This window comes from Alternaria postmessia (assembly GCF_024291825.1).
Source record: "Alternaria postmessia strain BMP 2775 chromosome Unknown scaffold_68, whole genome shotgun sequence".
Taxonomy (NCBI): Eukaryota; Fungi; Ascomycota; class Dothideomycetes; order Pleosporales; family Pleosporaceae; genus Alternaria; species Alternaria postmessia.
The window spans coordinates 1-23,578 of NW_026260141.1; the positions used below are offsets into that span (position 1 = coordinate 1).

A 23,578-nucleotide genomic window follows, 5' to 3' on the forward strand; every position below is an offset into this window, starting at 1 on the left:
CCCCCCCCCCCCCCCCCCCCCGGGTCCTCTCGTCTTCTTCTTCGTGCTCTTCACGACGAACAACTCAACCCCAGTCAATAGAAAGAGATGTTGCTCGCGTCATACTAGACCTAACAGGCGGCCGTCTTTCGCCTACAGTACACTAGCCACTATGTAGGACAAAGGAAGACGTCAGCAATGCCGCCCGGTGGTACAACGCTATCTATCCCCATGACTTGGGATGATGGTGGCTTGCGCAGCTACTGATCCCTCGCAGATAGGATGCGACTGTACAGCACGATGCGGTGTGCACCAGAATCTGGAAGCGTCTTCAAGATGTGAAGAATTGTTGTACTACGGCATGCCTCAAACAGTGGCAAAACGAAACAGACGACAGAGATAGTCACGAGTATCGTAGACGGATCTCGGCATGCCACAGCAAGAGTGACACCAATGTAATACGCCCACCAGTAAGGACCAGGGTGCTATCCAGTCAGGCTGTCGCTGCTCAAAGGCGAAGCATGACAGATGGCAATACCTGAAACGGCTGCCATGGACGAGAATCTGGATGCAAGGCAGGGCGCTCAGTAGCACGATCGGAAGCGATGTTACGCAGAAGGCGCTGCTCGACATTACAGGGTAGCGGCAACGCTTGCCAGCGCGAGGAACCGCCGGAGAGCGGGTTCAGCGCGTGGAGGCAGGTCTGGCGCGCATGCAATGAATGGCCGAGGGCTCAAGAATGTATGATGACGGCAGGACGATTTGCGAGACGTCTTCGGACGTGTCGGTGAGTCTGGACGTCGACGGCGAAGTGCCGTTATAGAGTCGCAGGCCGGGTCATGCCAGTGAGGCAAATACGACACCCCTGGACGGTCAACCATTTCTCGCGGTCTATATTCTTAGATCCACCGACGGGCGCCAGTAGCGCACGCCGGTTCGCCTGGCTGCATGTCGAACAACTCGTTCGAGGTGAAGGCCGATGATCGAGCACGGCCGTGAGGGGAGATATAGCACTCAAGCGTCGAGTATAGGCTGTCTTTGCTTCTTGCGGCATCCCCAACGCTCCCCTCCACACCCTGATCCTACAAGACCCCGAGTCTAACGCTTATCGGCGTTATCGTAGGAGGGGTCATCTCTCTCGGTAGGCGACACCTGTGCCGAGAGAAGTGCGGTATTGCGACACACTTGCCTGCATCGTCGTCTCACTGGCTGCTGCAGGGTGAGGCGTCAGCTTGCGTGGGTTGGTTAGCCAGACGACAGCCAGACCGAACAGCGGCGCTGGTCAAGTGGTCTAACCAGGAGGCAGCACAGAGGTGGAGCGCCTCGGCGGGCGAACACAATTCAGTTCTCTCGTCGCTCAACGATCTGCCCACTAGAGGCGCCTCTCCACGATAGTTGAGCACCCTCTCGCTACCCGCACACCACCGACAGCGCCCGTCTGGGAACCCTCGCGCAGGTCGACGCTGGTCAGGGTTTTCTTTGACCTCGATTGCGAATCGCGCGGTCCGCTGCAGCGCTTCTGGCGCTATCCTAACCAAGTGTAGGACTAGACGAGCCACTGGTGTGTGGGGCTGGGACTTGCATACAAAAAGCGGTGTACGGGTCTTGGCATCATCCGCCTACACTCTGGTCGGCCCATCGCCCGTCCGCTTACCCTCACCGCTTACTATCAGCTCGAAGAGGCTGAGAACACTCGAACCCATTTTCACTCTCCGTGCAAACATGGAGAACCAACACATCGACTTCGACGGGGCCATCTACGGTGTAGACGGTGCCTTTGACCCATCCTTCGACCCGAACCGACAAACCTACAACTTCTCACAGACGTGGCCGCTGCCAATCTCGCCGGGAACCATGACACAGCAACAACAACACCACGATGGCAGCCAGCAGCACCAGCAGCAGCAACATCAGCACCCGCACCAGCAGCAGCGACGCCTCAACAACGCAGCCGCGTCTACCGCGCACAACTCACACCCGAGTACCACGAGCATTGCTCCTCTCCACATGGGCCTCGGCTTTCCCGCGGGCATGCAACCGATGAACCCCATGCTCGCAACTTGGATGAACATCAACACAGATGGTTTTGCGCAGGATAGCTTTGGACAGGGCTCAATGGGAATGGGCGCAGGATACAGCACATACGGAGGGCCATTGGAGACTTCGCCTGTCGAGTTCGGCATTAACTCGCACATGATGAACTCTATGTCTATGGCACCCATGAACTTCATGACTACAGCCAGCATGGACGGATTGCCTACCACACTGACCACTGCACCCTTCCAAATGGCAGACTTCCAGCACGAGTTCACACACCTCGGAAACGCGCCCGGCGAGTACACCGCTCACTCGAACGCGCCCACCGCCAGCGTTGGCACGGGCTCACCTGGCGAGAACTGGATGGAAATCCGTTCGCTCTCCAGCAGCGACAATGGCTGGGTCGACGTCGGCCTCGGCCACGGTCACCGCAACTCCTACGACTACTCCGATAGTTCTGCCATCATTTTCAACCCAGCCCAGTCACTCCACATCCGCACTGGCTCCGACTCGTCAAATTCGAACCAATCAGACGTGCCACGATCCGCCCACTCCTTCAGCAGTTTTGAGGAGATACAGTTCCCAATGCACTCGCCTCAATCCGAGACCGATAACCATCTCGAGCTTGTGCACTCGCATCATTCGCACCACTCGCACAGCCACTCGGAAAACTGCAACCACTCGCACGGGCTCCAAATGAGCGATCACGACTTCGCCAACTACATCTCCCCCACACAGTCCGTCAGCCCTCCCATGGCGCGAGTAGAGCCAATTGTCATAAAACAATCGTCATCGAACACGGCGTCGCCAACCTCGTCCGCCGTCAGCTCGCCGCCGGCTCGCCGCAGGAAGTCTCCTGCCACAGCGACGGGATCGAAGCCTGCAAAGACCATCGTCAAGAAGACACCCGCTCACACCACCAAGAAGGACGCAACTGGCGAGAAGCGCGTCGGAAGGAGACGGGGACCTCTCAGGCCCGACCAGCGACAACAGGCTCACGAGATCCGCAAGCTTCGTGCATGCTTGAGGTGTAAGTTCCTCAAGAAGACTTGTGACAAGGGCGACCCGTGCGCCGGTTGCCAGCCTTCCCACGCGCGTCTCTGGCAGGTCCCGTGCACACGCATTGACATCAAGGACATTGCGTACTTCATGAAGGACTGGAAGGCCGACTACGAGCGTCACGTCAGCCTTGGCTTCTCTATCGGTAACATCAAGGGTTTCTCGACATCAGAGCGTCTGATCTACGTTACCCACGGCTATGGCCACTACCTCCCCATCATGGCCCGCGACGTCTACGTCCGTGACGAGAAGTGCTTCGGTGTCGACTGGCACGAGACCCTCAACGGTCTCCATTTCGAGATCAACACCGCCAAGCTGTCCGCCGGTATGGAGGGCATCTCACGCGCTATGCTCTCTGACTACCTTGACCGCCACATCGACGGTGGTTTCGAGCAGTTTGTTGATGAGTACTTTGAGGGCACCTACTTCGTCACCGAGTTGTTGAAGACCGCCTACCGCTTCTACTGCCGCGAGAAGCTTCCCGTCATCCGCAAGGCGCTCAAGCTCGTCCTTGCCTACAACCTGACTCTCCACGTTACCATGATTGAGGGTCTCGGCGACGAGGACAACACGCCCGGTAAGGTCGAGGACCAACAGTCCAAGTTCTCTGGCAAGACCATCGCGCCTGTCATGATCAACTTCCAGGTCAAGTGTGCTCTTGCCGACATGTGGCGTGAGCTGCAGAAGGATGTCCTTGAGGAGCTGTCTTCCCTCTACCAGTCGGTCTACAGTGGCGACAAGCTGAAGAACTGGCCTACCATCTTCATGCTCGCTGCTATCCTCCTCGCAGTCTGGGAGCTGATTCAGTTCGACTGCAACTACCGTGTCCCTGACCTTGGTGCCGTCAACAAGTTCTGCGGCGAGATGGAGGGCACACCGGTTGGTGTCATTGTTGGTCTCTTCTCGGCCATCTCCCAGAAGCTCCCCTCCTTCACTGAGTGGGATTCGAGGAAACACCACCACCTGCTCAACTCGAACCCGGCTGTCTGCGATGCCATGACCGAGGTTCGCGCGCACGTCACTAAATATGGTAAGCACAGTCCGCCTCTGCTCAGTCTCAATATGCTAACAACGATCCTAGAAACGTACCTCCGTTCAAGAAGTGACTGCAAGTTCGACCGTACTGACTTCGACTCATTGTCGAACAAGTTCCTCTCGAAGCTTGTCATCAGGGCCAACTAGGGCACTGCCACTATTACTTAATCATCAGGCTGCATATTCTCTTCACGACCTATCCTTTACGCGCGACTCATCCCCGACAACCACCCAGCAGCTTGTTTTCACGGCACACCCCATATACATAGAACGATCACGACTCATGTGTCCGATGTTTGCACAACAACGGCTGACGACCCCAACTAAACGATGAACGATCTTGCTGCATTTTCCTGCGATTCCCCGGTGTCCTATGGATGCCATGTTTCCTGCGATCCCTCTACGATCAACGATACAGCTTTCGGCTTCCATAACTCCTAACTACATCACACTCATTCCCGGCGACACCGGACCAATTCTTCTATAAAATGAACTCATACGACTTTTATTGACCTTCTTGACCGAGACGGCTGACGTATGATCTACGACAACGATCACGACTACTTGATTTTACATGAGCAAGCAGTACGAGCGAGCGAGCGAGCAGAACCGCGGAGTGAGTTCCGTGTGTTCTCTGGATTGTTTTTGTTTACTTATTTCCTTTTGGAACTGTTGGAGGGGTCCCTGGTATGGTGTCGCACTCCAACACTCTGTGTTGTTGACGTTCAATCCATGTCACAACCTCTCGAGCAACAAATAACCTCTTTTCATCTTCTTGACGATTGTGTTACTGGCATAGCGAGCGAGCAGGCTTTCTTTCTTTCCTTGACTCGAGGCTTCGAACATACTCCTCCAGCTCTGGCACAAACTTTGGTTTGTGCTTGACTGTGAGTGAGGCGGATTTCTTTATTACTGAAAACAGAGTATGTATCTATCATCTATTTTGCTAGGGAAGCAAAATAAAAACTGGGAATTATCATTATTGCTATCAGACTGCACTGATGATCTGGCATTCTCGTGACTCGGATGTAGATGTGAGGCTGGACGGTGTGTGAGTCAGTTACGGCTCGACTCCCAGCCTCCAGACCGACAAAATCTCTACCCAACCTCATCTCCGTGCCTGCATCGCCAACCCCTCCCGAACCCCACTTCCCCAAAACAGCATCAAATCTACAGAATATACAGTACAGCAACTCGTGTTTCACCTATCATGCAAGACGTTTTTGCCGGCCGACATTGCGGCTGAACCCCGGCAAGAAGGAAAAAAGAGCACCGGACCTCACCGCTCTTCCTGCCCCTCGTGTCCGATACAACCCGCGTCCTCAAACTCGTCGTCGCAAGCTCTGGCAGAACAGGTTTGTTGTTTTTGCACCAGGTCCTGGAGCGAGAAGCATGATCTACCGGCTTGTGTCGATCACGATCACGCCCATAGCTAGCCGATCCGTCAACGGGTCATGAAGGTGCCTAGGCGAGGCCTTTGAAGACGGGATGGGCCTGTTATTGATAGTGCATGTGTTGTACAGTCCAGAGGTCAGTCGTAAGCTCGCAGACAGGCGTATGCTTGCGATGGCATGTCCATAGCAGTAAGGTGTAGTCGTAGTGTAGGGCTAGGGCTAACGCGGGGTTTGGTAGTATGTTGTGGCGTGTGGGTGATCCATACTCACCGGAAGGGAACTCATCTCGATCTCCCAAACGCACTTCTCACAGAGTACGTTCCTATCGCTCGGTCTTCGTAGCCGATACCTACACGACCGATTTAGCCACATCTCAACGTTTCATGCACGATATCCGGTACACTACTACGCCCTATCCACCTCGCTACCTCTTTGGAGTACATGTAAAATTACCCGTCCTGCACCCTTCTACCCGCCCCATACCAGTTACCAGAGACTCGAGTTTCCCGTGTTTCCAGCTACCAAACCCTCCTCCTCCCCTAGAAGCAGCTAGAAGACCGCAGCCCACGGAGTGAAGACGCCACTGTGGGGCCAACAGGAAAAAGCAACATCACATCCTGTATGCGTTGTACAAAAAACGCCAAACCGGTTACAGATGTGCATGCATGCGTCGTTCGAGTACGTGCATGGTCTCAACGGCTTTTTCGTCTCGTCTCGAGATAGGCTGGCCCTACCCATTGGTATATGCATGCCCTCCAAGGTTGGATGAACTAGTGGCGTATACATGTGTGTGTGTGTGTGTGGGAGGTAGGGCGAGCAGGTGATGCATGTATGGGATTTGTAATGCCCATTGTGATGGAAATGGAGGTGTGTTGAGAAAGTCGGAGTTGCTTTTGCCTCTTCTGTTGAACAGGCGTTTGGTAAGGCGGTGAGGTGGGTCTTGAGTAGAGGTTTCGTGATGTTGTTGCTGTTGATTTGAGTCTTAGGAGGTGTCAATCTGATTATGGGTAAGTGTTGGAATGAGACACATTGATATGAGGATGAAACATTGCATTCCTGTTGTGAACATATCTAACTTGCTACTGCGTCTCGTAGGAAGGACTATAAGCTCTCAGTGTATCACATTGCGTTGTTCAAGTGCCGGACTTGCCAACAATCAAGCCAATCAATCTGAGCACCCCGGATTGAATTAGCTTGACCTTCATCGTAATTTGGCTTGATTGATGAGATTGATCAATCAAAAACGCTTGGATTGATCGGCTTGATTGATAGTATTACAATTACCTAATTAGGTAACTGCTAAGCTTGTTTTGTGAATTGAAGCTGCTGTAGGCGCTCGGGGAGCTGTATCGTGGTGTTGAGGATAGTCTTCAGCCAACGTTGTCGTCTGAGGTAGCTACAACTCCAGAAAATTATCACGATATCGCTCCTACGGCAAATCCAAAAGCCTCACGCTCGGGCTGAGTCCGATCAATCTGATCAATCAATCTGGCAATTTTGAGCTTGATTGACTGCTATCTTACGATATGCTGGATTGGCTTGGCTCGCAATACAAACTGTCACAGCTTGATTGATCAGATTGATGTCGATTGATTGTTGACAAGTCTGTCAAGTGCGTTGTAGAATCTGCTCAGGGTATAACACCAATCTCCAATCCTTAAGAGTGAAGCACCCATCACGCATGCTTCCCAGCGACTCTCGAGCCTTCTGGTAGTACTTCAGATCATCATTACATGTATTTTGTGGCTATTTTATACGATTGCTTGCTATGACCGTTTAGAAACCCTGCCTGAACTTGGGTGCGTATACTTCCTCAAGGTACTTTGCATCCTCATCGCTAAGCTTGAAGTTACTGTTCTTCACTGTCTCGTCGATTCTCTCCTTGCTGCTCAACCCGATGATAGGGCAAACACCCTTCTTTATGGTCCAGGCAGTGGCGATACATGCCATGCTAACATTATGCTTCTTCGCAACTTCTTCCACACGCTCAACGATCTTCTTGTCAATGGCATCCTCGCGCTGGTGCACAAGCATGTCGAGGAACTTGTCAGTCTCAGCGCGCTTGGACGATCGGTCTCCCCAGGGTCTTGTGAGGGCGCCTCGCGCGATTGGTGACCAAGGGATGAGGCCGACGCCAGTATCTTGACAGTATGGGATCATCTCTCGCTCTTCCTCGCGGTAGATCAGGTTGTAGTAGTTTTGCATGGAGATGAACTTGTGCCAGCCGTTCTTCTCGGCAATGTTCTGAAGTGTTTGGAATTCCCAAGCGGCCATGGAGCTGGCACCAATGTACCTGGAGGATCAAAGTTAGTAGATGTCTCACATGCATTTTGTTCAGGTACAACTTACCTGACTTTCCCGCTCTCGATGACATCGTTCAAAGCCTTCATGATCTCCTCTCTTGGCGTATCCCTATCAAGTCTACAGATGTGGAGATGTGAAGTCAGTGTATGTCTCACATGTATTTCGTACAGTCATAACTTACCGATGGATCTGTAGAACATCGATGTATGTGCCTAGTCGCTCCACGCTCTTCTCTACCGCGTCGAAAATGTGTTTGCGGCTAAGACCGACTTGATTGACCATATCTCCATCATTTGTTGAAACAGCTGCAATCCCTAGGCTGGGATCTTCTTCGTTGACACCAAAGTAGCATTTTGAGAGGATGACGACCTTGTTTCGTGGGATGTTGTATTGCTTCAGTGCTTTCGCGATGATCTTCTCGGAGATGCCGTGGGAGTAGATGTCGGCCTATTCTATGTTGTAAGCGTGTATTCTTCGTTTAATTGCACTCGGGGATGGCTTACGGTGTCCCATGTGTTGATACCAGACTTGTATGCATGCTCGAGCAGCGGCAAGCTCTCAGTCTCGTTCAAAACCCATGGCTGCCACTCGGTCGAGCCGAAACTCATCGCACCAAGGATGACCTTTGAGACCTTGAGGCCAGACTTGCCCAAGCTTGATTTCTGTCAGCACCGTCGTTGCTATCACGAATCAAAGCTCAGGAATCGGGACGAGCGTACTTGACGTATTGCATCTTCTGGTCGGCCATTGTTCCAACTGATAATGCTGTGATAGGATATTTCGTTTATAGTGGTAGCTCGTCGAACGGTACTTCGTTGTATGTTTGTACGGCGGGATGTGATTCTTATATGTGTAGCTGCGGAGGTGACGGAGATTGCTAGAAAGACCGCTGGAAGTGCGCGGCTTTGTAAGATCGGAGTGTCAAGCTAATCGGTGGGCCCAAAAGTGGTTTCACCGATTCTTACCTGTGGATTGACAGTTGTGTCGCCTATATAGTTTATGGAGATAGTTGATGGAGTTAGCGGAGATATTGGCAATGGCGTCACATGGAGTGGGGTTGTCGGAAATGAGCCGCGGTAGACAAGTATCATGGTTCCACCATAACCGGACCTCTGCTACACATCAAGTTGTCGGTGATGTGTTGAGCACCGAGATGATGCCCTTGACTGTCCGTGGTTGTAGTGCTGAAGGTTAATATCAACGCAACCAGACACAACATCACAACAGCGACGACACAACAAGAACGATGATGTTGAGAGAACTCTCAGCCCGTAGGCATGCTTGAATGCATTGATAGGCTTTAGTAGCCGTCTTAAGAACTATGAACAAAACCGACCAGATCTTAGTCCGCAGACCAGACCATCCTGTGAACGCCGTGCAGAACTATCGTCAACCATCATAACCATCAGCGCACCTATTGTCCGCCACGAAGACGGAGCACCAAGTGGAGAGTAGACTCCTTCTGGATGTTGTAGTCTGAGAGCGTTCGGCCGTCTTCCAGCTGCTTACCAGCGAAGATGAGACGCTGCTGGTCAGGAGGGATACCCTCCTTGTCCTGGATCTTGGACTTTACATTGTCGATCGTGTCGCTAGACTCGACTTCCAATGTAATGGTCTTTCCGGTAAGAGTCTTGACAAAGATCTGCATACCACCACGGAGACGAAGCACCAAGTGAAGTGTGGACTCCTTTTGGATGTTGTAGTCGGAGAGAGTACGGCCGTCTTCCAACTGCTTTCCGGCGAAGATGAGACGCTGTTGGTCCGGAGGAATACCCTCCTTGTCTTGGATCTTCGACTTGACGTTGTCAATAGTGTCGCTTGATTCCACCTCGAGCGTGATGGTCTTGCCAGTCAGGGTCTTGACGAAGATTTGCATACCACCGCGCAGGCGGAGGACAAGGTGCAGTGTGGACTCCTTCTGAATGTTGTAGTCGGACAGGGTGCGGCCGTCCTCGAGTTGCTTTCCGGCGAAGATAAGGCGTTGCTGATCCGGAGGGATGCCCTCCTTGTCTTGGATCTTTGACTTGACGTTGTCGATGGTGTCGGATGACTCAACCTCAAGAGTGATGGTCTTGCCGGTCACTGGAAGCAGTATTAGTAGCTGTTTGGGTCGTCACAGCGGTGTGGCAACTTACAGGTCTTGACGAAGATCTGCATACCTCCACGAAGACGGAGGACGAGATGCAGGGTAGATTCCTTCTGGATGTTGTAGTCGGACAGGGTGCGACCATCCTCAAGCTGCTTGCCGGCGAAGATCAAGCGCTGCTGGTCTGGGGGAATGCCCTCCTTGTCCTGGATCTTGCTCTTGACATTGTCGATAGTGTCAGAAGACTCAACCTCGAGGGTGATGGTCTTTCCGGTGACTGTGAAGGTGTTAGCAGCTGAGGCGCAAGCGGGCCATGGCGGTGGCGGTGACTACGTACGGGTCTTGACGAAGATCTGCATGATTGCGGGTGTGCTGTGTGTATTCGGTAGTTGTTGGGTGTTCTGAATGTTTCAGAGCGTATGTGTAGAAGTGGTGTGAGGAGAGAGGAAGAGAAGCAGGCAGAGGCTGGTTTATATGGGAGAGGCTGAGGCAGTGACGGGGTCAAAGGGCGAGTAATGATGCGGCGAGCGCCCGTGCGCCAATCAGCGCCTGCGCCCGGGAACATTCCGGGACCTTCCACCGCCACGGCAGGCAACTGTCACTCACTTTGCTATCGATGTTTGCTATTATTCAGCTTGTCTCTTCACGGCGGACTTGACTAATCGTTCGTTGTGTCTCCATTGTGTCTCTCACACCGTCGTGGCCATCATTCACTATGAGTACACCGCGCAGTTCCCCGCCTGGCCCACCGCCCGTTATCGTCTGGAGCCTGGACCACCTTGCGCCGGACATGTGACGTAGACGCCACCCAAGGCAACTGCGCCTTTGCGGTGCTCAACACGGCGCCTCTGCGGCCGAGGACAGTCATCGACAAACCTTGAACAATCGCCGTCCGAGTTTACACGCTGCATCGCTACTTATCGCGTCGCTCAGGCCGGCATGGTTCAACAGAGTCAACAGAGCATGGATGCGCGATACGACGTCGCGATTACGGACCCGCTTACACGCAGCACCACCCCGCATATACCGGCATGAGCCCGCCCGGGCAAGTAGCCGTCTTCAGTGGCGACTATCGCTTTGGATCGCGTGGGAATGTCCAACGATAGCAATCGTTATGCGCCAGTCATGCGAGCCTTCGTGGCAACACAGTCTTGCCCATCGAAAGGGCTCTGGCTGCAGAGTGTACTCAATGTTGAGATGCGATAATGCGAACATGGACAGTCGGCGAGCGCATTGCAATAATTCGCATAGTACGGGGGCGATTAGGCCAACGGTAAGTGTCAAAGAAGCTGCAAACAAACGTCGACGATTAGAGGTGATGTCACAATCGCGTCGCGGGGTAAGCCTCTGCCTTGAACTCAGCGCCGGCATCTTGGCCAACTCACCATCACGATATCCACAATAGATAGGAAGCAACAGTCCTGCGAACATGTTGTTAAGATCGAGTCGAGTAATTGCGACATCCAAGCCCGCAGTGGCGACCCCTACGCCTACCAACCCTTCGTTAACCGCCGCGATATGCTCGCTCGAACACAAAGCCTGGGCGGCCCATTGTAGTTCTGGCGCTGAACTCCTCCCGCTTCTCTCGAGCAATCCAGTCTGGATCCTTCCGGGTGATCTTGTCCTCACATCGGTATCCGATCCACCACTTCATGCAATGCTGGAAGACGCTTTTTTCACGGTCTGGAAGTCGTACAAACTCAGTCATGATGAAGTGGTCATATTGGGCAAGGACAGCGCTCTGATCTATTATCGCATAGAAGTGACAAAACACAACAGGACGTACAGGGCTATATGTTCGAGCGTATGGGTGCTGGAGGGGCCTACAGATGGCGCGACAGGCGGCTGGAAGATGGCTCATCATCAGCAGACACCGTTTTAGGTGCTCGATACTGTCGAAAAACATGGAGTTGGAGTATTGGATATCAACTGCACACAGCTGGTCTGTGTAGAACCTAGAATTGTGGATCATCGCAATACGAAGGAACATAACGAGCTATGAATATTCAATTCAACATACAACTCACATGTACACAATCACTGCTAAACACATTTGGAAGCCTACAATAATGACATCTGTCGCAAAGTCACGAGGATGTTTGACCCCTAAACCCGATACTTGATCAGACAGACATCTCCACATAGCGCGGGCGCATCACTAGCGGCCGTTCAGTGACGTATGGATCTTCCGAAGTTCCGTAGAACATCTTCAAGGGGCCGGCTGCACATGGAAGTCAGTACTCACCAGCCACATTCCTTTTTCAATGAGGATTGCTGTCCTCAGGCAACTCGGTCAATCTCTCGCACCAGGACCGTTCCACGGTATCACATCAGCAGCAGCGCCACGTTTCAGCACAATGGCAGTCACCTACGCCGCCGCCGTCAGCACGCCCAACGGTGGGGTCCGGCAGCCTCAAATCCAAGCCCGAGCCTGTTCAGACCCGGATCTACGCGCATCCTTTGAGGCAGCGCAAACGCAGCAGCAAGAGCAGACCAAGAAACCCCAACGACCTGGAGCCGGCATCCGCGCAAAGACGAGTTTCCGCGGCTGGAGCACCAAGAAAGAAGGAAAAACTAGCCCAAAGCAAGCTAATAATGAACCCTATGTTGTGGAAGAAAGCCGGCCCTCAGGTCATTACCCTAGGCAGGAGCATAGGCCGAACACGGCGAGCCAAGATGAACAGGTCTACGTTCTTACGCTCAAACTTACGGACTCCCTGGCTAAACCCATGGACGAGATGCGGAATCGGTATTTTCCGAAGCACTTGAATCGCACTGGGGCGCATTTGACGCTCTTCCATGCGTTGCCACATTCGCATATGGATGCGCTGGAGCAGGGGCTCTCGCAGACGGCGACCAGTATGAAGCCGTTTGACGTATCAACGGGCAAACCGTTCCGGATGCGCAAGGGCGTTGGAATTAACGTGGATGAAGGGTACAAGAAGATGAAAGACGTGCATGGAGATTTGCAGTCACAGTGGTCCGCCTTCCTCAGTGAGCAGGATGCAGGTGGCTTCCGACCTCATTGGACGGTCATGAACAAAGTCGATGACGAGCAAAAGGTTGACGGGGCCTTTGCGACGATCAGACAGGAGCTGAGCGAGAGCAACCAGGAGGGGAGAGCTGTGGGGCTGGACCTGTGGAGGTATGAGCGCGGAAACTGGATCTTCGCCAGGGAGTATGTGTTTGGCGGTGCTTCTGTCAAGACACCGACCAAGGCGCACACGTCGCCGACGGGGGGTAACAGAACCTCGCACATGTCTCTTTCTCCAGAGGACCGGAGCCCTACAGGTGGGCCAGGCAAGAGACCGGGTATGTTTAAGCGGGGCAGTAGCGTAGGCGACGCCCTGAGGTCGATGAGCTTCCGCAAGCGGAGTTGAGCTATGAGAGGCATTGCTCTTTGTATATACTGGATGTCTTGGGAGTTTGAGAGTGCTTTTTGTTGGATACTGTATGATAGGATATTAGCATAAAATGTAGTCAAAGTATATTAATGATGTTAATACAAAAAAACCTTTCGGATGGCAACTCGGAACCGAAATCTGATGATGCGGGGGAACAGAGTCTGGTACTCGGTATTCCACGCTCATGGTCGTAATGGCCGAGGGGAGTCCCGCTGGCAGCCAATGTCGCCCTCAAACAAGGAAACGCATCACAGCAATAGCTTGCGAGTAATGTTGAATGGTTGAAAGAAGTAGTGTTCTATTTTATCTACCGTATCCGCCGCTGCGTAAGCGTCATGGGCGCATGATCGTGTGTCAATCTCGCCACGGGAATACGACGCGCGTCGCATAGCCACTGACTTGCAGCAACAACATCGTGAAGTGACTTTGAGGGGCCGAATGGGAGTACCGTGGATATGGACAGATCTAAAATGATCATGTGCACCAGCATTGACGGTGACAGGCGGATAAAGCTTGGTCGTGTCCCCAGAAAGACGGCGGTCAGCCACAGCTAGCCACATCCCGCTGGTTCCAGGGGCGCGGATAGCTTCCGACCGCCGTGGGGACCGAGGCGTGATCAAAAGATTCTGAAGGTCCGACGCCTCCAATTTCACGACGTTGGAGGCACGTGGTGGAGGGTCATAAAACTGAGGCAGAGTGACCAGAAATGAAACGGGCTGGTGCTTGCAATCCACCTCGTGATGAGGTTGCAGCCAGTGCATGTTATACGATGCTAGTCTGGCTAGATGCACAGTAACACGATGCTAGAATTAGAAGCGGATAGGCTGAGCGATCAGGAACGGGGCATCTGGCCACAGTGGCTGCAAGGGCTGAGGACGTTAGGACAGTTTAACGAGGGTAGCGGCCGAGGGGTTGCGCATGCGGTGGGTGAAGAAAGGGGAAATCAGGGAGCTAGAAGCCAGGGAGCATTAGCTCCGCTAATTGTGGACGCGAAGTAACCCATATAACCTACAGCTGGCCTCACCACCGAGCTCCTTGACTTTGCCCTGCGCTTTCACACTGCTACTTCTGGTGTTGCTTCTTCTTATACTGCACCTATAATCTTCCCTCGCTTGCACCTTCCCGAGACACAACTCTCACTTCTACTTTCTCACACAACACACAACACACACAACACGCCAACATGAAAGGTACGCACTCAATTGCGCTCCAAAGACACGCCGCTAACAGCCAATGCAGCCATCATTCTCGTCGGAGGGTTCGGCACCCGTCTGAGGCCTCTTGTATGTCTCCCTCGCTGAAGCCCCGCGGTGCCAAAAGCAATTGCAGAACTGACGCCATTCGCAGACCCTCACCTACCCCAAGCCGCTCGTCGAGTTCGCGAACAAGCCCATGATCCAGCACCAGATCGAGGCCCTTGCCGATGCTGGCGTCACAGATGTTGTCCTCGCGGTCAACTACCGCCCGGAAATCATGGCCGAGGCGCTCAAGACCGTTAGTATACCCGTTCAATTGCGATTCAGAACACACAATAACCCGCTGCGCAGTACGAGAAGCAATACGGCGTCACCATCACATTCTCCGTCGAGACCGAGCCCCTCGGCACCGCTGGTCCCCTCAAGCTCGCTGAGAACGTTCTCGGCAAGGACGACTCGCCCTTCTTCGTCCTCAACGCCGACGTCACATGCGACTATCCCTTCAAGCAGCTCGCCGAGTTCCACAAGCAGCACGGTGACGAGGGCACCATTGTCGTCACAAAGGTCGAGGAGCCGTCCAAGTACGGTGTCGTAGTCCACAAGCCTGGCCACGCCTCCAAGATTGACCGTTTCGTCGAGAAGCCCGTCGAGTTCGTCGGCAACCGCATCAACGCCGGTATCTACATTATGAACACCAGCGTGCTCAAGCGCATTGAGCTCCGCCCTACCTCGATCGAGCAGGAGACTTTCCCTGCCATTGTCAAGGACGGCCTGCTGCACTCATTCGATCTCGAGGGCTTCTGGATGGACGTTGGACAGCCCAAGGACTTCTTGTCCGGCACCTGTCTCTACCTCTCATCTCTGGCGCGCAGGAACGCCAAGCTGCTCACACCAGCCTCTGAGCCATACGTCTACGGCGGCAACGTCCTGATCGACCCCTCGGCGAAGATTGGCAAGAACTGCCGCATCGGTCCTAATGTCACTATTGGCCCGGATGTTGTCATTGGCGACGGTGTCCGTCTGCAACGCTGTGTGTTGCTCAAGAACAGCCGTGTCAAGGACCACGCCTGGGTCAAGTCGTCTATTGTTGGCTGGAACAGCACCGTCGGCAAGTGGGCGCGTCTCGAGAACATAACAGTTCTCGGTGACGACGTTACCATTGGCGACGAGGTCTACGTCAACGGTGGTTCCGTCCTACCCCACAAGTCCATCAAGCAGAACGTTGACAGTAAGCGATCATTCATACCTATCTGACTACATTCACTAACATCTGCAGCTCCTTCGATCATTATGTAAACGCGAGATACCCGATCGGACGATGTCGACGCAATCCTCTACACCTTTTAATAACGTGTATCTTCTTGTATATTCTGCATACCACCGGCATATAGATTTGCGGTGTTTCCACGGGCGTCTCTCCACTTTTTAGCATGGGGTGATTTACGAACGAAAAGCGTCTGGGCTGGGTTGGGATGCTATGGTCTCTTGGGTTTAGCGATGGATGGGAATTTGGAAAAGGCGATGCTTCGGCATGACATCAGACAGGTGAAGAAGAACATATGTTGTACTTCAAGTATGAATGCAAATCTGCAAAGAACGATGATTGAACAATGAGCAAAGAACGATGATTGAAACAATAAGCTATGGTACACGACATGATTCAAACAATGAGCTACCTCGACCTGACTGACTACAACAAGCTATCGTACATCTGATTCACTACAACAGGCCATTGGACACAACCTGATTCACTACTTATTTGTGGCGACCGCAGTTCCACGTCTCACCCTTTGGCACAGTTTTCTGGTGCCCGCACTGGGCGTTCTTCTTCGTCCGACCATTGCACTGCACTTTCTCTATAGTGTTCGCTTTCTCGCGCCTGAGTTGTCTTGGGGTCTTATATGTTGCCTTGCACTTTACTAGCGGTGTCTTATTCTTCTTGACCCTGCCGCCTACCGTGGTTTTGTGTGCTGGCTTGGACTTTACCGGCGATGCCTTGTCCTTTTTCCCTTTCTTGTCCTTTTTAGGTGTCGGGGTTTTGACGATTGGAGATGTAGGGGGTGATTCCGGATTCTCATCAGCCAATTCTGATGACGCTGATGGCGCGGGCGATGATAGCCCTTCTGAATCATCTTTCGCGTCTTCCGTATCTTCTTCAGTGTCGTTTCCAGTGTCTGCTTCAGTGTCACCTTCCGCATCCTCAGGCCAGTAGAAAGACGACGTTGTGTCTTCTGGGGGATGTTCAAAGTGGTCTTTCTTCTTGGGTACATATAAACACTTCCGGGGCTTGCTGTTGCGTGTTGGTGCTGGCGTGCGTGATCGGCTGCCGCGTGTTCGAACTGCAGTGGGTGGAGGGGATGGAGTAGGGGAGCAGAGTAAGGATGGTGGGGATGATAGAGGAGAGGTAGAATTCCACCATTCTGGCATCACTCCGGGAGCGTGGGTGTGCTCTGTTGGTTCTTCTGGTACTTGTGTGTCTACTGTCTCCTCCGAGTCGCTATATCCTCCCAATATGTGGGGAGCAAGAGTTTTGCATCCACCCATGATTGAAGTTGTAGCTTTGGTTGGAGTGGTTGTTTGACCAGGAACCGTCAAGGAGTAGACAATATATAGTATGGAATCCCAAGCGCTATTAGATGACAGGCAGTCGATGGTTATACTTACAGTTGTAGTGAGATGCGTTGTTCGTGATTGACACAAATGTGTTTTCAAACAATGGTAGGATCTGGTTTCTTTGGCCTGGATAAAGAAGTGAAGTTCTTTCGACCAAGGCATTGTTCTAAGCTTTGTGGACATGGCTCTGTCCTTGGTCAATGAACAGGTCCATCAAATGTTTCAATCGTAGCTGGCGTCTAATCTCAATAGTAATTACTCCCTCAAAGACTGCAACTCCAAAGGCGATGCTGTTCAGGAAGTCGTGAACCAACATATTTCCCGAACAAAAGGTGTCAGTTGAGACAAAGGACGATCGAGTGACTGAACTGTAGATAGATCCTATAATCCTAATGAAACAGCACAATCATCTTCTGTAAACGTGCATGCATCGTGCAATGGTTTCTTTCGTCATTCCTGGACGCCATTGTGATATGCTGTGAAAGCATGAGGTATGCGCCACCTGGTAAAGCTTCGGCAGCATCACGCTGAATCACTCTGATGAAACTGAGATTATTACTCTTTCATTGACTTCCGCTACGTGCTCGATGTCCAATCTTAGGGCGTTAAGCCACAATCAATTAATCAATCGATATCCAATCTCAGATCTCACGACATGTCCGAGTAGATGACCAGCGGCGGTGAGTTGACCTTTGGCTTGAAATGCGCCTTGATCTTAGCATGTGCCTCATCCTGGTTGTCATAAAAGTCCATGTCCTCCTTGGACTCGAATATGCAACGGGCGAGTAGTGTGTAGCCCTGGCTGCGCTGGTCGTCGTAGGTGGCGTTGGCCTGTGCGAGCTGGATGTAGTTCTTGCCGTCCTGTACAAACATGACGTTAGCATGCTCTCTTGCGATAACAGCACAGCCTCGGGAGAGTGTCGGCGCGGATGCTGTCGGTATATCTCTAGCGTTGTTCCATGGTGAGGGATATTCTAGGCGTCCCATATGTGCGTCGTGAGGCGGAGTTGTTTCCGCGCGACGAGCAGCTGCAGCCGCCTCGTCACCCCCACCCCATTTCTCCTAGCCGCGGCAATATTCCCAGCGGTTACCCGCCAGGGACATTGCTCCGCGCGCTCAAGAGGGTTGACGCCATCGTCCGCCTCGTCTTATCGAGAGGCAGAAAATAGCCCGAGGGCGATTAGAATAATCTGGGGTTCCGAGGTGACGAGATGGTCCGACGTGCAGGGGCGCTATGCACGAGTGGCACGTTCTACATGTGCTGGCCATGACCGTCTAACAGCGGGTATGTACGTAGTTCTGGAACAGGAAAGAGAACTTGGGCGGTCAAGTCATGCTTTGACGTACCTTTTTCGCGTCCTGGGCCAGAGTGTTGTACATCTGGATGGCTTCCTTGACCAGGTCTTGGTCGGGGATCTTGAAGAGGGTGAGGCGGACGATCTTAGGCATCTTGATAGATTGTTTTTGTGGCTTGAATGTAAGTTCAGTAGACGTTTGTATAGTCGAGATAATTGGACGAGTGGTTATCTTATATATGAAGCTGCTCAAGATGTTATATTACCGCTCACTGTCGGACTTCCGGTAGGCGGAGAGCCATATGAAACGTCAACGTCAACCTCGGTTCCCCTACGCTTTGCACAGTGTAGGTGGATCGAGTCGTAGTACACTTTCTGTGTACGCTCTAATTACATTTGCTTTTTTGTAGATGCCGTATTCAGTAGATGGTGTGGGCACGACCGTTGACCCCGCGTATGACGAGTAGTCGTGGTGGGCTGCATCTACGCAGCCAGGCTTGAAGTATGAATTCGAATATCACTGGCTGGAGAGACTGAGCGGTCACTACAGAGACGAGCGGTCACTACAGAGACGAGCGGTCACTACAGAGATGAAGCGGTCACTAGGCATGTTCTTGCGTCGTGAGTAGACCGCTATCCGATGCCGGTGAATATCTCCTGCTGGACGTCACACATGAGCGTGAAAGACTGGCCACCGCACCTCGATTTGTGTAATGTGAATGGACCCTGAGAGGTGCAATAACAGATTCGGAGGTTCGGGACGGAGCGTCGTGTCCCATCGAGCATCGGTAATGGACGTCGAAACCCGGCCCCTCTAGATTACCCTGCACACACCCGGCTGTAGCACCACGTCTTACCGCGCGAGGCTGAACAGGAGGGTGAGTATGCTCTTGGTTGGAAAAGGGCTCGAACATGTGGGTCTTCAGTAGCCCGTGGATGGAATCAGGCCGATTCGAAGACGACATGTCCACGACATGACGCCTCCAGGAGCGACGACTCTGCGGTCCAGATGGGCGCCCTCGCGCTGTCGAACAAGTCAAAGAAATGCGATTCTTGCTAATGCGTAGTGTCAAAGATTACTGCGCAGAAAGAGGGGCGCATGGTTGACAGCGCTGGCTTCTTCTTCACCGCCTGTTTTGCAGCTTGGGGCGGGTGGCCGTGCTGGCGCGCTCGCGTCATCCACAGATCTCCCGCGCGTGCAACATAGTTCTGAAGCTCGTTCGACATCTCCGCTCAGATTCTGATGGCCGTGGACGCGCTCGCCCGACTTCAAACACTATTCTTTGTCTACTATGCCAGTGGCGGTTCCTTGCGCTTCGTTGCCGCTATTCACAAGCGCCATCGTCCCGCTCCATGTATCAACCACCATCTTGGATCGGCGCCAGACAGAAGCGGTCGTTACTGGGACCTGGGACCTAGCCATGCACCGCTGCCTGTCGTGAACCGCGCCAGCCTATCGAATCATCCGAATTTTGCGTCCGCTCCACGACGACTTGCTCTGTGCACCCTCAACCTTTGTCCTGATGCTATCCACTTCGGCAGGTCAATTGTCGAGGACACTCTGCAGCCGCCCGATGCATGATCCTCTTTGTGTCAACGTCGAAAAATTCTCCAGACCTGTTCATGTTGAGCTTGGCAGCCTGCCATGTTCGACGTGTTGACATTGGGCAAGTGGAGCCTTTGATGCCTTACCACCAGGGTCCCAGGTCTGTGAACTCCCAGGTCTGTGAACTCTTCATCTCTCTCGATGGACCGGGATCGTTTGCGCAGGAACGCCTGGCCCCTCCAGCAGTCCTTCACTCGTCAATCATCGCCTGGCCAGCTCTACTCCACTACGTTTGCAAACGCGCTCAGACAGTCTCCGCAACAGCCAATTTATGCCTGCATGCACACGGCTTACAGCTAACTTACAGCTAACAGCCGTTGACCCTTTCCCATTTGAGCTGCAGGCGCATTTCCAAGTAGCGATATTCCGAGGACCGTGCTTTCTGCATGTATGCGTTGGCAGTGACGCTTGATGCTTTCTGGTAACACCAACCCCAGGTATCTCCTCGAACCCTCGAACGCATCAATCACCATCTTGCGTTCGCCCCTGGGGCTGCCGGATAGCTCCATGCTATGCCTGTTGTGACGCATGCTCGCTTCGAGCCACTATGCTTTGCATCGTCTTGCAGTCACACAATCGTGTCCAACCCCCCTCCAGTCGCGACTCTGGCGGTTGGTACCCTAGTCGATTAGCAGTCCCATTTTTATGCTGCATGTTTGGCCTGGTCTCTGATCCCTCTCAGACCCTGCCCCTCAAAATCATCCGCGGGTATCACGCATTCTGTCGCCAAGATTTCATGGTATCGGTACACTTGACAAAGGGTGCAGAGTCTGACGTACTTGCGTTCTCCCCTCATTTGCATATTGCATTAGTGGGCCCATTACATCCGGGAGATACGAGCAAAGAGCGCTGTTAGGACGCATGCTGGCCACCTCGTTGTTGATGCGTCCCTCTCAGGCGTCTAAACATGCACAATGCCGATCGAGACATGTCCAGCCTTGAGGAAACGGGTTACAGCAATTGTCTCCGATCGCCAGCCGTTTTTTTACAGCGCTACTGCGCGCAGCACGGTGGCAAGAGCGAACCGGTCAGACTGTACCTTTTGAGGTTTGAGTCTCTTGCTAGCTAAAATTCTGGAACCTCTACCGTTGGCTACTTGCCCGCCAGCACATACTATGGGTCTCCCTCATTCAGAGCCGCAACAAGACCCGCAGATTATTCATTTCCACAAGCCCAATTGCCCCTCGGTTTTTACTGGCGGGCGAGACGCGCTTGGATACATGCTACACTCGCCTGCTGCAATATATTGCTGGATCCCACAGTAGGCACATATGCTCCCCCCATCCCCGTCCGACTGACTGCAAGCCGCTCCCTCTTCCTTGCTCTTCATACATCAACGCTTTCTATCTCTTTTGTACAGCTGTCAATCCTTTATTGGCAACTGTCAACCACACCCTAAAAGTAACAACTGTCGTACAACCACTGCCACGAACACTTCTCTCGGCCTACTATCGTCGCCACCAACGAACGCTTGCCAATTCAGATATACTCCGCAGCAGTAGTCCTGCTTTCAGACTGACAGCTCACCCTCGAAGCGCCGTCAGTCGTTCCAATCGCTCAATTACACGTCAATAATCACATCCGAACACATCAACATGTTCTACGTTATGTACCTGACAGGTTAGTAACAGAACACTTTTTCTTTTTAGACACATGGTACCATATAGTCGGATATCAATCAAGTCATATGAGGATCTTGTCTAGCTACCCGCTGGCGTAAGACGCATGGGTTACAGCCCTGTCTAGTGTAGAAGACCCACACGATAGGGACCCGGAAAACATGTCATCCACGAAATTGCTGCATGGTAGCAGACTGACGAGCGAACTGGTTGCTGACTCTCGGGTATAGGCCTATGCCAAAGGCGCCACTGGCCCGACCCACTTTTCCAAACCTACCGAACACGCTATGGTTATGGTTCAACCGTCAGAGTGAACAACCGAGAGTACTCGACTGACGTGGAGTACGAGAGCGAAGAGCTAGCCAAGAACGCCGCCGCCACTCGAGCCTACATGATCTGCCGCAACTTTTCGGTAAACGATGGAATGTACCCAGGACAACGGCCCGGCCAGGGTGCCCAGGGACTGCCAACACCGATAGGAGCAGGCCGACGGAACACTTCCTCATCCAACGATTACGACAGCTCCAGTACCACCAGTGGCAACACCAGCCCAAGGAACTCTGATTGCGGTCTCGATGCCGCACAGGCGGCTGCGGCAGGAGGCAGACGACCTAGCAAAGCCTCTGTGGCCCCTTCGGGAACCTCGGCATGCTATTGCGGCCGTGGTTATGTCCGTGCTTACGAGAGATGCTCGGGTTGTCTTCAAGAGGCGGGATATAGAGTGTAAGAACATATTGATAGACTACACTTTCTACGGTATAAAAACCGGTACCAAGCAACAACGACACACCAAAACATAACGACGAGCGCATCGAACCAAAAGATTTGAAGAGCCCAAGCTCAGCGATACCACGATTCCTACGAACCTGCATCCTTCACGAACCCTTTACGGCCTGGCCGACGACCCATGATGTTATATCTCTTTTGGGACCGGCTACCTGCTTTCCATCTCGTTATCGAACAGTCTGGGATATGTAACGACTACCATACCCCGGCCCCTTTCGTTTCCCTCTTCCTCTTCTTACCCGGCGGGGCTGCATAGCGACGGCATTGAAGCGTTTTAGCGAAAACCTATTCCTCTTATTGCTTTTCGGATCGGCAACACTTGTCCTTGATCCTGGGTTGGCACTTTGTTCTCCTCTACGAAATTGCTCTCATATATTATGATGATGACCTTTTCCTTTATGGTAGCCAGCTGTTTGAATGATGATTGAGCAAGATCAAAGATGTATGAAGAAGATCACATGATGGTTTTGGCCGTACGGCTATATAACGATGACGTTTATGACGGCTACGGAATATACACCTTTGTTCTGCTACATTGAATTGATGAATGTGCGCTTTCTGTTCAGCTGAATATCCAGCACAGCCCCAGTAGGTATTCCGCGCGATTGGTTCGCTTTAATCACGTGCAACCTGCAGACAACCTTGCCAGCTGAAATGCATTCATCAGCCTACCGGCACAGTGACATTAACCTCATGCACGCTCTCGCGAACTACTGTGAAGCGCTGTACGGAATATGTATTCCCCACTCGACGCCACCCGGAAAGAGATACGCCTACTTCATGTTCACTCAGGTGCCTGGAACGACGACGTCAAATGCCACCTGGAGACGGTCTCACTCAACGACAATCCAAAGTTTAACGCCATCTCATATGTGTGGGGTGATCCGAATATTACATTGCCGATCACTATCGATGGCGAACCGTTGGCCATTACACGAAACTTATGCAACGGGCTCCAGAGACTGCGAAAGACGGATGAAACTTTGATTATCTACGCGGATGCAGCGTGCATCAACCAGTCGGATGTAAACGAGCGATCTCAACAGGTGCAGCTTATGGGCGAGATATACAGTTCTGCTCAGGAAGTCTTCATCTGGCTGGGTTATGGACGTGAATCGCAAGCTCCTGTAGCACGACCAGATATCATCCACTGGTTCAAAGACGG

At 52.7% G+C, this 23,578-nt stretch overlaps 7 protein-coding genes across 7 annotated transcripts; 4 read left to right on the forward strand and 3 right to left on the reverse strand.

Moving 5' to 3' along the window:
* Positions 1 to 1,701: 1,701 nt before the first annotated feature.
* On the forward strand, positions 1,702 to 4,257 carry J4E82_008431 (uncharacterized protein; the record flags this gene model as incomplete). Its single annotated transcript, XM_051734664.1, has 2 exons — positions 1,702 to 4,105; positions 4,157 to 4,257. The coding sequence occupies 2 exons, from the start codon at positions 1,702 to 1,704 to the stop codon at positions 4,255 to 4,257; spliced, it is 2,505 nt and encodes an 834-aa protein (XP_051585538.1).
* A 3,023-nt stretch (positions 4,258 to 7,280) lies between these two features.
* J4E82_008432 (uncharacterized protein) lies at positions 7,281 to 8,556 on the reverse strand (the record flags this gene model as incomplete). Its single annotated transcript, XM_051734665.1, has 5 exons — positions 7,281 to 7,797; positions 7,854 to 7,925; positions 7,990 to 8,255; positions 8,312 to 8,462; positions 8,528 to 8,556. 5 exons carry the CDS (start codon positions 8,554 to 8,556, stop codon positions 7,281 to 7,283), a joined length of 1,035 nt encoding a protein of 344 aa, XP_051585539.1.
* Positions 8,557 to 12,158: 3,602 nt separating this feature from the next.
* Positions 12,159 to 13,274, forward strand: J4E82_008433 (uncharacterized protein; the record flags this gene model as incomplete). The annotated part of the gene is made up of 1 exon (XM_051734666.1): positions 12,159 to 13,274. The coding sequence occupies one exon, from the start codon at positions 12,159 to 12,161 to the stop codon at positions 13,272 to 13,274; it is 1,116 nt and encodes a 371-aa protein (XP_051585540.1).
* A 1,207-nt stretch (positions 13,275 to 14,481) lies between these two features.
* Positions 14,482 to 15,790, forward strand: MPG1 (mannose-1-phosphate guanyltransferase; the record flags this gene model as incomplete). The annotated part of the gene is made up of 5 exons (XM_051734667.1): positions 14,482 to 14,488; positions 14,538 to 14,581; positions 14,646 to 14,792; positions 14,846 to 15,722; positions 15,771 to 15,790. The coding sequence occupies 5 exons, from the start codon at positions 14,482 to 14,484 to the stop codon at positions 15,788 to 15,790; spliced, it is 1,095 nt and encodes a 364-aa protein (XP_051585541.1).
* Positions 15,791 to 16,249: 459 nt separating this feature from the next.
* Positions 16,250 to 17,038, reverse strand: J4E82_008435 (uncharacterized protein; the record flags this gene model as incomplete). Its single annotated transcript, XM_051734668.1, has 1 exon — positions 16,250 to 17,038. One exon carries the CDS (start codon positions 17,036 to 17,038, stop codon positions 16,250 to 16,252), a length of 789 nt encoding a protein of 262 aa, XP_051585542.1.
* Positions 17,039 to 17,755: 717 nt separating this feature from the next.
* Positions 17,756 to 18,556, reverse strand: J4E82_008436 (uncharacterized protein; the record flags this gene model as incomplete). The annotated part of the gene is made up of 2 exons (XM_051734669.1): positions 17,756 to 18,169; positions 18,455 to 18,556. 2 exons carry the CDS (start codon positions 18,554 to 18,556, stop codon positions 17,756 to 17,758), a joined length of 516 nt encoding a protein of 171 aa, XP_051585543.1.
* A 3,047-nt stretch (positions 18,557 to 21,603) lies between these two features.
* On the forward strand, positions 21,604 to 22,354 carry J4E82_008437 (uncharacterized protein; the record flags this gene model as incomplete). Its single annotated transcript, XM_051734670.1, has 2 exons — positions 21,604 to 21,628; positions 21,858 to 22,354. The coding sequence occupies 2 exons, from the start codon at positions 21,604 to 21,606 to the stop codon at positions 22,352 to 22,354; spliced, it is 522 nt and encodes a 173-aa protein (XP_051585544.1).
* Between the last annotated feature and the right edge of the window lie 1,224 nt (positions 22,355 to 23,578).